At 41.3% G+C, this 13,200-nt stretch overlaps 3 protein-coding genes across 3 annotated transcripts; 2 read left to right on the top strand and 1 right to left on the bottom strand.

Moving 5' to 3' along the window:
- Positions 1–6,390: 6,390 nt before the first annotated feature.
- Positions 6,391–7,375, bottom strand: BCR41DRAFT_404960 (hypothetical protein; the record flags this gene model as incomplete). Its single annotated transcript, XM_022029376.1, has 1 exon — positions 6,391–7,375. The coding sequence occupies exon 1, from the start codon at positions 7,363–7,365 to the stop codon at positions 6,391–6,393; it is 975 nt and encodes a 324-aa protein (XP_021882058.1). The 5' UTR covers positions 7,366–7,375.
- A 665-nt stretch (positions 7,376–8,040) lies between these two features.
- Positions 8,041–9,673, top strand: BCR41DRAFT_370070 (hypothetical protein; the record flags this gene model as incomplete). Its single annotated transcript, XM_022026506.1, has 6 exons — positions 8,041–8,052; positions 8,100–8,106; positions 8,149–8,747; positions 8,899–9,008; positions 9,040–9,131; positions 9,483–9,673. The coding sequence occupies 6 exons, from the start codon at positions 8,041–8,043 to the stop codon at positions 9,671–9,673; spliced, it is 1,011 nt and encodes a 336-aa protein (XP_021882057.1).
- A 1,947-nt stretch (positions 9,674–11,620) lies between these two features.
- On the top strand, positions 11,621–12,842 carry BCR41DRAFT_352083 (hypothetical protein). The gene has a single exon (XM_022023898.1). It carries the CDS (start codon positions 11,636–11,638, stop codon positions 12,632–12,634), a length of 999 nt encoding a protein of 332 aa, XP_021882056.1. The 5' UTR covers positions 11,621–11,635; the 3' UTR covers positions 12,635–12,842.
- The last annotated feature ends 358 nt before the right edge of the window (positions 12,843–13,200 follow it).

Below are 13,200 nucleotides of genomic sequence, written 5' to 3'. Positions count from 1 at the left end.
AACTGATCTTTTACAAAAAGGATTAATCTCACCGAGCACCTCACCATACGGTGCTCCAGTCCTCTTTGTGAAGAAAAAGGATGGCTCGCTTCGAATGTGTGTTGATTATCGGGGCCTGAACAAGATCACAAAGAAAAACAGGTACCCCTTACCACGGATCGATGAATTGATCGACAGATTCAGAACAGCTAAATGTTTTACCAAGCTGGATCTACTCTCGGGCTATCATCAAATGCGTGTCCATCCTGATGATAAACACAAGACCGCGTTCCGAACTCGCTATGGCCACTACGAGTTTAACGTCGTGCCTTTCGGTCTTACAAATGCACCTGCAGCGTTCTCGACTATGATGCGTAACGTACTTGATCCACTTCTTGATAAATGTGTTGTTGTGTATCTCGATGATATTTTAATTTACTCCGATAACGAGAAAGATCACTTAGAGCACATCCGACAAGTACTCTCCCTCTTGCGTCAAGCTGGGCTTTATTGTAAATTATCCAAGTGTTCCTTCATGCAGGAAGAGACTGAGTTCCTAGGCCATGTCATCTCCAAGGATGGACTCAAGACGAATGGCGGACTTGTCAAGGCAATAAGGGAATGGCCAGTACCAACAACCCAACGACATGTGATGCAATTCCTTGGTTTGACTAATTTTTACCATCAGTACATTTCTCATTACGCTGATATTGCTCTTCCCCTCACACAATTGTTAGGCTGCAATAAGGAATTCCACTGGGGAAAATCTCAACAAGACGCCTTTGAGACTTTGAAAAGAGCAGTGAGCTCAGCACCAGTTCTTAGGATATTCGATCCTGCCCTCTCTACAGCAGTCGAAACAGACGCTTCAGGCTTTGCAATTGGTGCTGTCCTGTTCCAGACGGACCAAAATGGTGAATCACGACCAGTAGCTTTTACTTCACGCAAGCTCAACCCAGCGGAACGCAACTATCCTACACACGAACAAGAACTGCTGGCTGTGGTGCATGCTCTGAAGACATGGCGATACTACCTTGATGGTTCTCACTTTGTCGTTTATACCGACCATGCCACTCTACAACATTTTCCTAGCCAGCCGAACTTGACTCGCAGACAAGCAAGATGGATGGAGTTGCTTCAAGAGTATGATTTCGTATTCAAGTATAAACCTGGTAAAGATAACGTCGTCCCTGATGCTCTTTCACGAAGACCGGACCTCAAGGACTTGGAGGCTACACCTACTACTTTGAACTCCTTGGATATCAATCTAGACCCTGGCATTCGAAAACAACTAGCCAGTTGCTACCTACACGATCCAATTCTAGGTCCCCTCGTGCATCAGTATAAGGATGCCTCTACCTCGGATCGTTACTTCGTGGTGGATGGTCTACTCTGGATCAACGCTGGACAAGGCCCTCGCCTCTGCATACCCAAGGACGACGGACTCCGTTCACAACTCTTGCATGACGCTCACGACGCTCCTATATCAGGCCACTTGGGATTCGATAAAACGTACAGTAGCATGCGACGAACATATTTTTGGCCACGCATGGCGAGGGATATAAAAAAATACATTGCTTCCTGTGAGCAATGCCAGCGTAACAAGCCTTCACTAAAGCCTCCTGCAGGGCTTTTCCAACCTTTGGCAATTCCAAGCCAACGATGGGATACTGTAACAATGGACTTCATTGTCAAGCTTCCGAAGACAGCCAGAGGTTTTGACGCGATTACGGTCTTTGTGGACAAACTGTCCAAGCAAGTTCATTTCTGCGCTAGCCGAACTACCGACACTGCCTCTGATGTTGCACGACTCTTTTTCGACAATGTTTTTAGACTGCACGGCATGCCTCGGACAATTGTGTCAGACAGAGATTCACGTTTCACCGGCAAGTTCTGGACAACGTTGATGAAGCTCATGGGCACCAAACTTAACATGTCTACTGCCTTCCATCCACAATCAGACGGACAAACAGAGCGCGCCAACAGAACATTAGAAGAAATGCTCCGCTCTTACATATCGTACAAGCAAAACGACTGGGATCTTTTACTGCCTATGATGGAGTTCGCATACAACAACTCTGTCAATCCTACGACAGGCTTCTCCCCATTCTTTCTGAACTATGGTCACCATCCACTAGTCCCTGGATCTCTTTTAAAGCCACCTGATACCAATGTTCCGGCTGTCAGTGATTTTGTTCAAACCCAGTCGATGAATTTGGCGCTAGCTCAGGATGCCATCATCGAAGCGCAGAATAGGCAAAAGGCCCAAGCGGACAAAACTCGCAGGCCTGCTACGTTTGCTGTGGGTGACATGGTGCTCTTAAGCTCGGAAAACATCTCTGTCGCGGGACATGGCCGTCGCAGAAACTGGAACCTGAGTACATAGGCCCTTACAAGATCATTTCGAAGGTCAATGAAAATGCCTACAAGCTGGAACTACCGCCTGACATGCATCAGCATCCAGTCTTTAATGCCGATCTGCTTCGCCCCTATATTGAGTCACCTCGTGAATTCGGCGACCGCTTACCACCACGCCCTGCCCCCGAGCTTGTAGATGGAGAAGAGGAGTATGAAGTCGACAAAATCATTGACTTCAAAATGTTTGGCAAAACTCCTAAGTGGCTCGTTCTTTGGAAAGGCTATCCATTAGATGAAGCCACTTGGGAAACAAAATCTTCGCTCGCAAACGCTAAAGAGGCGCTTGCCGTCTTTGAGGCTTCAAGAAAAACAAGATAATAGGTTTCTTCATGACGGGAAGGATGCAAGCGAAATCACTATAATAATTTTGTGCAACATAGTATTTCGCCCATATTTCTAGAGCATTCCTTGCAACAGGATATTAACTAGTATAAATAGGTCTACTTTTCTATCTAGTTCTGTAGCATAGTTCCCCCTGAATAAAGATACCTTTATTGCACCCTTAGATCCCCCTAGAACACTACCTTGATTTTTGCACTCAAGGAGTTAAGAGTGACAGCAAAGAGGCGTGTACGTAAACTAGCTTTACGTCGGCGACACATAAAAGCTTGTTTGCATTTTATCAATAAGTACAGTGGCTTCCAAATTTGTCCAAATGTTCCACGCTCATGTTTTCCGTCTTGATTAGAATAATAGCGATGGTTGCTTGCACTTTTATTTTTATCAGAGTAAACAAGTATGCCAATGATACGTGGACTGGTTCAGTTTAAAATATCTCTAGTCTCATTCACCATGGTTTTTCATTGACAAAAGTATTTAATCTCATTTGGACAATTATATAACCATCACTTATTTTACGCACCTTTGCTGAATTTTTTTCAAATTATCTCCCACACACTTGGGTAGATACTCTTCACCTACACTCTTCTAGGAGCCTACGTTACTCTTTCTAAACATTCCAAAGATGAAGCCAATCAAAGCTTCCGTTGTTGAGGATGCTCTCCATTTACTCGAGCAGCACAAGTCCATCCGTCAGGTTGCCACAGAAGTAGGCATATCCAAGTCCTCAGTCCATAGTATCTCCAAGACATTAGGGCGGAAGTTCGATTACCGGAATGCATATTATATTCGATTGTTGCTTCACCGTGGTGTAGTCTCATCAGCTGTCGATGCTACCAGACTCTATAACGATGAGGACGAAGATCCGGTGTCAGCTAATACGGTGCGTCGGGCGCTGAGAGATATAGGCATGGAAGCTAAAAAAGCCGTCAAGAAGCCTAGGCTAACAAAACGTCAAAAGAAAGCTCGACTGGACTTTGCTCTCCAGCACAAAAACAGGACCAAAGCTGGTTGGAAGCGAGTAATTTGGTCCGATGAGTCCAAAATTTGTAGGATATCTTCTGATGGCATGCGCTATGTTTGGGTGAAAACAAATAATGAACCAAAGGTGAAGGCGGCCGATATTGACCCAAAGTTAGTTTCGCTCACAGTCAAATATGGTGGTGGTTCGATCATGGTTTGGGGCTGCATGACGTGGGATGGGCCGGGCTACTTGGCCAAGGTCGACTCCACGCTGGACTTCGAGCTGTATATTCGTATCCTCCAGGACGAGCTATTGAATACTGTGGATTGGTACAACATTGATCCAGAACAATTTATCTTCCAACAAGACAACGATTCAAAGCATACGGCTAAGAGAGTCACAACCTACCTTGCCTCTATTGGATTGACCAATTCACCAGACCTAAACCCTATTGAGCATTTGTGGGATCATTTAAAAAAAAAAAATTCGCGAACATGGGACCATTCCAGAAGGCATGCTGGAACTCTGGGAAAGAGTGAGCCAGATATGGGAGGAGGAGACACCGAAGGAGGTCTGCCGCAATCTGATAAGAAGTATGCCTGAGCGGATGTTAGCAGTCATAAGGGCGAAAGGGGGCAATACGAGGTTTTGATAGGTGAAAAAAAACGATGGTTAAAAAATTGTCCAAATGAGAGGAAAATTTCAAAGTAGTGAAAAGCTATCAGAAACAAGCAGGAGCGCTAATAGGTTTTGAGCAAATAAAGTATGTCTTCCAGGTTGCTCCCATCTAGGATCCAAGGGCACAAGCGCTGCTCACTGTTGAACACTTATAGTTTTCCTTTGGAAGAATGGAACACTTGGACAATATTGGAAGCCACTGTATCAAAGAAGCTTCATGATACATGCTTTTTTTTTTTTTTTTTTTTTTTTTTTGTTTCATCGTTTATTTTTGTTTCTCTTTTGTTTATTTTTGTTTCATCGTATCCCACCAGTCACTTCGCCTTTTCAAAGTCACCTTTTTTGGCTGTCACACAATTTTTTGTAGTATTTTAATATAAGAGATGGCTATCTGCTGAAGTATTGGCTTCCGAGACAGGAGGGCCCGGCGGTGCATAATTTTCGATTAATTTTTGGCATTCTTTACACGTCTTGCAGTGTCGCAATACAGATGTACGGGGGGAAAACCTTTTTTTACAGGGAGTGATAAAGGCCATTTCTGACGTGGGATCACGATGAATGAGAAAAGGTTAATTTGATCTCAATAGGGGTGCTTGAATGATAGCGATTTAAATGATCATGATATTCCCGGAGTAATTTTTCGCCGGATTTTTTCTTTTTTTCCACGAGTCCTTTGGCACAAATGTCGGATTCACTCATTAGCGAGTTTTCGCAACCAAATTTACATCAAGGATTTACATCAGCTGAGAATGAACTTAAATGGGCTTGATGTGTTTTCGAAAAAATGGCCATTTTCATTTTCGCCATTAATAATACACAGAACATTTTTCCATGTATTTCTAACACTGTGACTGATTTTTAAATAAATACTTCGCCCTGTAAAATAAAAAAATCGCCAACATGTCAAACGTCCACTTTGCAACCATTCTCTCAAACCTCGCCAACCTCCAGCAGTTCCTTGACGAAGACGAGAATGACAATTACGAGGGCATTGTCGACTTTCAGGTACCTCGGCTCCATAATAATCGTATCGATTTGGATGCTCTTTCTGATGCAGATTTTCGTATGATATTCAGATTTTCCAAAGGACAAATGCGAGAAATAATTACTCACCTTCGGTTTCCTGAGTACTTTCAAACTATTCAACGCGACATTGTTGATGCTTTTGAAGGGTTAGCTATCTTGCTGTATCGACTTGCATATCCTTGTCGACTCTACACCGCAATGCAAGTCTTCGGTCGCTCTATTCCGGCCCTTAGTAGAATATTTAACCTTGTTGTTCGGTTTGTAACCATCCGATGGGCAAGACTCCTTACCTTCGACCCTATCCGACTCACCCCCGCTGTGCTTTCCGGGTTTGCAAGTAAAATATTTAGTGCTGGCGCTCCATTAGATTGTTGTTTTGCTTTCGTTGATGGTACATTACGCGCCTCTGCTCGCCCAAGTTTTGGCCAGCGTTCAATTTACAATGGCCACTATCACAGCCATGGTTTCAAGTATCAATCCGTCCTGACTCCCGACGGAATAATCGTTGACTTGCGAGGCCCTTTTGATGGAAGGACTCATGATCTGACCATAATGCGGACATCTGGTTTACAGGAGGTTTTAGAGGAACATGCTTGGACAGAAGACAGGGAACCTCTCGCTATTTATGGAGACCCAGCTTATATGCTTACACAACACGTACTGATACCATATAGAACAGCTCCTGTTCCATTAACTCCACTGCAACAGCCTTTCAATAGCTCCATGTCCAAACATCGAATAGCTGTCGAATGGGGATTTGGTAAAGTTGCGGGATTATTCGCCTTTATTGATTTCAAAAAAAACCTCAAAGTGTTGCTTTCCCCTGTTGCCCGATGCTATCAATGTGCAGTGATCTTCACAAATATCCATACATGCTACTATGGATCAAACACATCATCCCATTTTGAAGTAGATCCCCCTGCAATTGATGAATATATTCGGCCTGATCTATACGATGAGGTTCCTTATCACGAATAAAATTTTTTTTATTTCTTTGCTAATAGTTCATGGAGTGCTGCACAACTACTCTGCACAGCCCTCAATATCTCTTTGATGTCGGCACGATGTTCTGCTTCAGCGGCTTTTGAATACTCCAAATATTCTTTTGTTTCAATAACTAGCTTGCTCAGCTCGCTATTATCCCTTGTGCGTCTCATTTTCCGTTGTCGACTTATGTCCGTCGAAGATGAGGTTTCGGAAGAATCTGAAGAACGTTTTCGTGCGGCTCGCGACATAGCAGCTTCTCGCAAAGCCTCACCATCTCTGTTGTTCTGCAGATATGCTTCATGAACACGCTTACGATTCTCTAGATTGTTTGTTCTTTGTTGGTGAGCTTCCTGCTCCAGCTCATATGCCAGGTTGATTAAATGACGGCGCTCGTCCTCTTCTCCAATAATACCAGTCGCCGCAGCTTTTTCTCTTAAATATTTTTTATGATCCTGTGCCATCGCTTCCCATGCGCTTCTAGCATTGCGTACTGTAACGCCGCTGTAAATAGGCGGGCCAATGCGGAGGGGAGATAAATCTGTCTGTTGAACTCGATCGACAACACTCTGCCACCGTTGATTAACTGTCCTATCATCCTTAGCAAACGGAGGATTGCTGATAATTGCCTGAAGAAGAACTTTTTCGTGTAGCGGCTGCATGAACAATCGGCACGGCTTTTTTCGTGACTTAGAAGGTGATAAAGGTGATTCAGAATCTGATCCCGCTTCCTCTATATCACCCACAGAATTCGCTTGGAGCGTGTCCTCAATCGATAAATCCTCAAAGGAAGCCTCGTTGTACAACTCATCATGTGTTGTGTAAGTGTTCATTGTAGAAACTTTCTGATATGTGCTAAAGTTTTCGGTGAAAGGAAGAGCAGAGAGTAAAGCTTCGTGAACACCACATGCCATCGTTTTAAATGACTTCAGGTTTGAGCATTGATGACTAATAGAGCAGAGGTCTCTTGATGGCATTGAATTCTAGTCTGATAGAACGCGTCTTTTTTTGGGAAAAATATATAATTGGCAATTTTATATAGTTTTTTGGCTAAATTAAGCAATTCTGGGCTTGATGTAAAAGTACAGGAAATACGGATCTTGATGTGGTTTACATTACAAATTTACGACAAGCTGGTTTTTAAAAAATAGAGTTGTGTTTTAAGGTTTTTTTTTCACTTCCCGATGTAAATTTTGATGTAAAAACGCAGTTGCGAAAACTCGCTATTGTGGGATTAAGGAGACACAGTTGATGATCTCAAAGATGCAATCAGGAAGAAGAAGGAACCTGAATTCGACGACATTGCTGCCGACAAATTGAATCTCTTCCATGTCTCCATCGTAATCGCTGACGATGAGGACGAAAAAACTATCACACTTTCAGAACACCGAGATGAAAAAAACTTCGTGCAACAAGCAAGATCTCCAAGGCATTTGGCACATCACCTCTGCCTGAGGAGACTATCAACGTCATCGTAGGACGGCCAGGTATTATACAACCGGGCCATTTTCAATTTTTTTTTTTTTTTTTTTTTTTTTTCGTTGGATTCTCATACATTTGTTTTAAATTTCTTATTTTATTACTTAGTAGTGTCAGTGGTGCCGGAGGTTGCCGTACTTCGAAAGACGCTCTCTGATTTAACTTATTTCTTGATGGCCCTACCAGTAAGTCTTATGCAACCATTACACTAGTATAATTGATTGCTACAAAGTGCAAAAGTACAACTTTCTAATTCTATAATTGGATAATTTGAAAAATAGGGTTCTTGATCTTTTTTAGAGGCATCAAAAAAAGCTCGCCTTGGAACTGCAACATTCAATCTGCTACTCTCAACAAATTCAAAGAAGTATTACTACAACTCGCACCATCACATCGGAACGACCCAAATCTACTGATTTATAGTTATGATGGGCCTTTATCGACATCAAAGTACCAAATAATTCTGGATGACGATCATTTGCAAACAACATTGATACTTGCAAAGAAACGAAACTGCAATCTTTATATTTCGTTAGCGTGTCCATCCAAATGCTACTCATCATGGACACTTGACGAAGTATGTGCAGAGTACAGCCTATGTGACAGCAATAAGCCGACAATAGCAGATCTACCTTATTTCGAAGGTATTGAGGCAGTTCCTCTAGAATCTGAAAAAGCCATATCACTCAAGGACGAACTCATTCAAGAGCTCAAGAAACGACAAAACACCATGAAGGATATTTATGCCAATGAGACGTCTCGTTCTCTTATCGTGGGGTCCTATTTGATTGCTGTTACGGAATTGTTTAGTGATGATCTAGTGCTTGATTTAGAGCGAGAAGTACAAGGGCGTCGCGGCCATGGTCCAGTCGACTACTCAGTACATTCCAGAAAATCTTATTACTATATTGTTACTATTATTATTTCTTTTCATTTTTTTTTTTTTTTTTTTTTTTTTTAATTTCTCTTTTTTATTATCATTTCATTATTTATGTTTTTATGGCTTTACTTTTTCAATTTTAAAATACGAGCGTCATCTCAGACCTGAATGCCTGCACTCACCTTATAACGGTTTGGATAAGAGGAATAGGAGAAGAGAACGACAGAGGGAGTTATTTGGCAATATCCTGAGCTTCGATTTGTTATTTTTATTCTATTATTTCCGTTGTCAGCTCATTTTACAACCACAATTATCGCGTACGAGCATCCTCATTTGTAGGAGTGACACGTAAACAACGAATTGGATTATTGGTAAACCTTATCGGTAATACGTGTAGCGGTGACCTTTAGACCATTTCGTCCTCTTATCACGTACATTTTTTATATTTTTATATTTTTGTATTTTTATATTTTATACTCGCAGGCCTATGTCTTCTATACTGATGTCAATACTCAACTAATGTTTGGATAAAAGGGATAGAAGGGAGATATTTTTGCTGTCTGTTTTTTTTCTTTTCCTTTGCATATCTCGCCTTTTATATTTCATGAAATGAAAAAAAAAAAAAAAAAAAAAAAAAAAAGCTTTTAATTTGGGCTCATTTTTTTATCTCCAGCGAATTAGGCTCACTATATTACATAATCTCTTCTCCATTTGTTATTCTGTATATTTATTCAGAGTGTGGGAAAACTTTTACTGTTTCCGATAGTCTTAAAGCTCATGCTACCGGGTTCATACGGACAAAAACCGAACAACCGGCCTGCACTGAAATCGTCAAGCAGTGCAATGACACTCAATCCGAAATTGATTTGGACAAGATGCGTGCAGATATCGACAAGGCCATTGAGGAAGCTAAAAAAAGCTATTGAATCCTTACAGTCAATTCGTAATAAATAAAGATCGCAGTCACCGTTTGACATAAAAACAAATTTAAACGTCGCACTTTCATTCCTTGTGCTTTCATTCCTTTCTCAACCTTCATTCATTTTCATTCTCTACTTTCATTCCTTTCTCTACTTTCATTCCTTTCTCTACTTTCATTCCTTTCTCTACCTTCCTTCATTTCTCTACTTTCATTTGCTTTTTACCTCTCCCGATTCCCTCTCGCATTTCATCATCATTCGATCATGACAAAACTATTTTGCCTTCTTGATGGACAATCCACGGCATTCCCTGTTGAGGTCTCAGTAGAAGACACTATCGGCGACCTCAAAAAAGCAATCAAGAAGGAAAAAGAACCTGAATTCAACGACATTGCAGCTGACAAATTGATGCTCTTCCACGTCTCTGTTCCTGATGAGGGCGCTACAATCAATCTCGCCAATATTGAATCAAAGGAGCTACTCATCAGAGCAACAAGCAAGATCTCCAAGATATTTGGCACATCGCCTCTACCTGAGGAGACTATCAACGTCATTATTCAGCGGCCATTGGAAGGTAAGGGATTGGCTATTTGTTCTCAAACTTTTGTGTATGACATCATAGTCTGCAATTGCGTCTTTTTGATTGCTGCTTCCATTTTGAGCTTATTTAAATTCTAATTGCTTGCTACTGCGGCATGCAAGCATTTAATTACTTGCCATGTGGTGACGCTTGTTCTAATCATTGATTATGTCTAATGATCCATCTTTTTTTATTTTTGGTTTTGCATTATTGCGGTTTAGATCCGTCTACTTCCACTTCGAGTAAGACTCATTTGTTTAATTGGTTCTCTTCTTTTTTCAAAAGGTTAATCATCGCACATGTGCTTGACGGCTACCTCTGATGCTTTTTCTTTTTCTTTTTTTTTGCCAATTTCTATCATTGCTTCCTTTACCAACAGACTTGGAGAAAAAAAGGACGGCCGATGACTTATGTGACTTATGTAAGCTAATTCTCCCTTAAGGATTGGAAACCGATTCTTTATTTTTCTCTTCTGACAGGTCTTGCTGTTTTTTTTTTTTTTTTTTTTTTTTTTTTTTTTCTTCTAGTATCGCCAGTTTTGAAAAAGAAGAGATGGACTGTTAATGGAGCGATCCGATTCATTGATATAAAATCAGTCTATTATGTTGACACTGCGAAGCATGACGTGAACAGGAGAATTTTGAATGCTGTTACAAATCACGAGTTAGCAATGCTCATTGGTGCACGTGCATCTGGAAAGACAACAAGGTTGAATGGACTTATAACTCAACTAACTGAAAGTGGATACCGTTGTTTTATGTAAGTTTACCCTCATCTTTTGAATTTGTCTCTGATGTTGTACCTGCTCTTACGCTCATTCCTTCTATCTAGAGTTTCATTTGAGGAAGTTATCAATGATGAGTCTGATTTCTGGAGAATTTTTGGAAAAGCTCTTCGCCGCAACTATAAAGTCGATGACATTACAACCCAAGCTGATTTTCTCGATGCTTTCGGTCGAACTAAATTCAAGGACGAGAAGATTGTCATCTTGGTTGACGAGTTTGATTTACTGTTTAACGCAAGCGACGAGATCCGCAACCAATGCTTACAGGCGTTTCGAGCAATCCGACAGAACAACCATTTATACGCCATTGACAGTATTGTTGTATGCGGGACTTTTAGCCTTCAAGACTTGAGCTCAACAAATCAACGTGTATCTCCTTTCAATATCAGTGAGATTCACAGGAACCCGTATTTCACTCTTGATCAAACGCAGCAGCTCTTTAATGACTATGCGAAGGATGAGATGATTAAAATAGATGATGAGATTATTCGAGACGTACACTCGAAGTCAAATGGGTATGTTTTTTAAGCTTAGTTAACTCTCCACGAGTTGATGTGCCATTCTAATACAATGAATTGTGCTCAATATCAATAGTCATCCAGGAATGATTTGTCTTTGTGGACGCTCCATTCATGAGGATCTTCGCTCGAAAGTCAACGACTCGACGAATTGTCTCGATTACGATACATGGCAGGACTTCTCCATAGACAATCAGAATGAGAGGATGTTTTCGTACCATACTTTTAGAAGGATGGTTGATTCACTTTTGAGTGAATCAGCTACAGATGCTGTTAATCTTCTCCGAACATATTTTATTGGGTATCTCGGCGTTATATCTATCTCAGACATGGAAAAACAGAGATTGGCAGACTTCCTAACTGCAGAAGGGGTGCTGATAAGACTTGATGGCAGTAAATACTGTATGGCCTCAGCATTCATTGACTCGTTTGTGAGGAGATATATTATCCCATCAAAATATCCCCACGCTCCTTCGGAGTCACCCCCAAAGAAAAGAGGAGGATCATTGGATATTCTAGAGATTATGAAGATTGCTCTTCGATTTTTCGATAAAAACTTGATTATGCAGGCGGGAAGTCGATCATACAAAGGATCGGGGAAAACAGTTAAGGTTATGGGCGACTGCAATGTCAGTGTCCCTCGAGAGAGCGTCTATGACGCGGAATTGATGAGGGTTCTCACCAACTGGCTAAACAAAACAGAAGAGTATGAGATCATTGGTCAGTGGCACCTCCGTGAGCGTGAGGACCACAAATATAGTGACATTGTCATCAAGAAAGCAGGAAACCCTACGGTTGTTATCGAGCTTTTGGCTACAGGGAGTCAAACTTCTATTAAGGGCCATATCAGCAAGACGCTAACTTACAAACGTTTACTCCCAGCAGAAGAAGCTTGGGTTGTTCATTTTACCTGTGAGGACGACTATTTTAAGTACCCATACTGGCAAACCAACGCGGAACTGGACCAAGGGGCGAATTTGGTGCATTTCTGGCACGATAGGAGTTTTAATACAGTGCGGATGAATGCTCGCTGGAAGGACAGTGGCAATACTCAAAGAATTGACAATGAGCTGTTGACTGTCTAACAGCAATTCTATTTTTTTTTTACCCAGCATTGTAAGGACGTCCCATTTTGTTGACATAGGCTTTATAATTTTGCAGATCTGTTTAAATAGCTGTTACTTTGTATATTTCGCATTGATTGCATTAAAACACTCTCTCTTCATTAATGACAAACAATTTACTTTATGTATCTATACCTTAATCTATATTTATATATTAGTCAGAAAGGCTTCGGGTCGAGTTGGGTAACCTGGCTGTCACGTCACGAGCCTTATTGCGGGACCTATTTTGGGGCAAATGATATCTATTCAGCAACAAATGTCGATGCATGCGGAGCATGTTCTACCAAAAGTGTAGTAAGGACATAATATCTTCTATAACGTAAACACCATTCAACGTGGTAGCATCCACCCAATCTGAAGAACTATGTATATAGAATAATAATAAATAGTTGCTGACTTTTTATGAATAGGCGTGCTTGTCAGCCTGAAACGACACAAATTGGCATTGATTACCAGGCTCGCACAATTCGAGCTCGAACTTTTTGATACGAGAAATGAGCTTGAGAGTGCCATGGACACAAAGGGAA

This window comes from Lobosporangium transversale (assembly GCF_002105155.1).
Source record: "Lobosporangium transversale strain NRRL 3116 chromosome Unknown BCR41scaffold_15, whole genome shotgun sequence".
Lineage (NCBI taxonomy): Eukaryota > Fungi > Mortierellomycota > Mortierellomycetes > Mortierellales > Mortierellaceae > Lobosporangium > Lobosporangium transversale.
Note: the sequence above shows the minus strand (reverse complement) of the source record. Positions and strands in the feature narration are given on the sequence as shown.

Coding starts and splice junctions, on each gene's coding strand:
- BCR41DRAFT_352083 (XM_022023898.1), top strand. CDS start 11,636: ATGATTTGTCTTTGTGGACGCTCCATTCATGAGGATCTTCGCTCGAAA.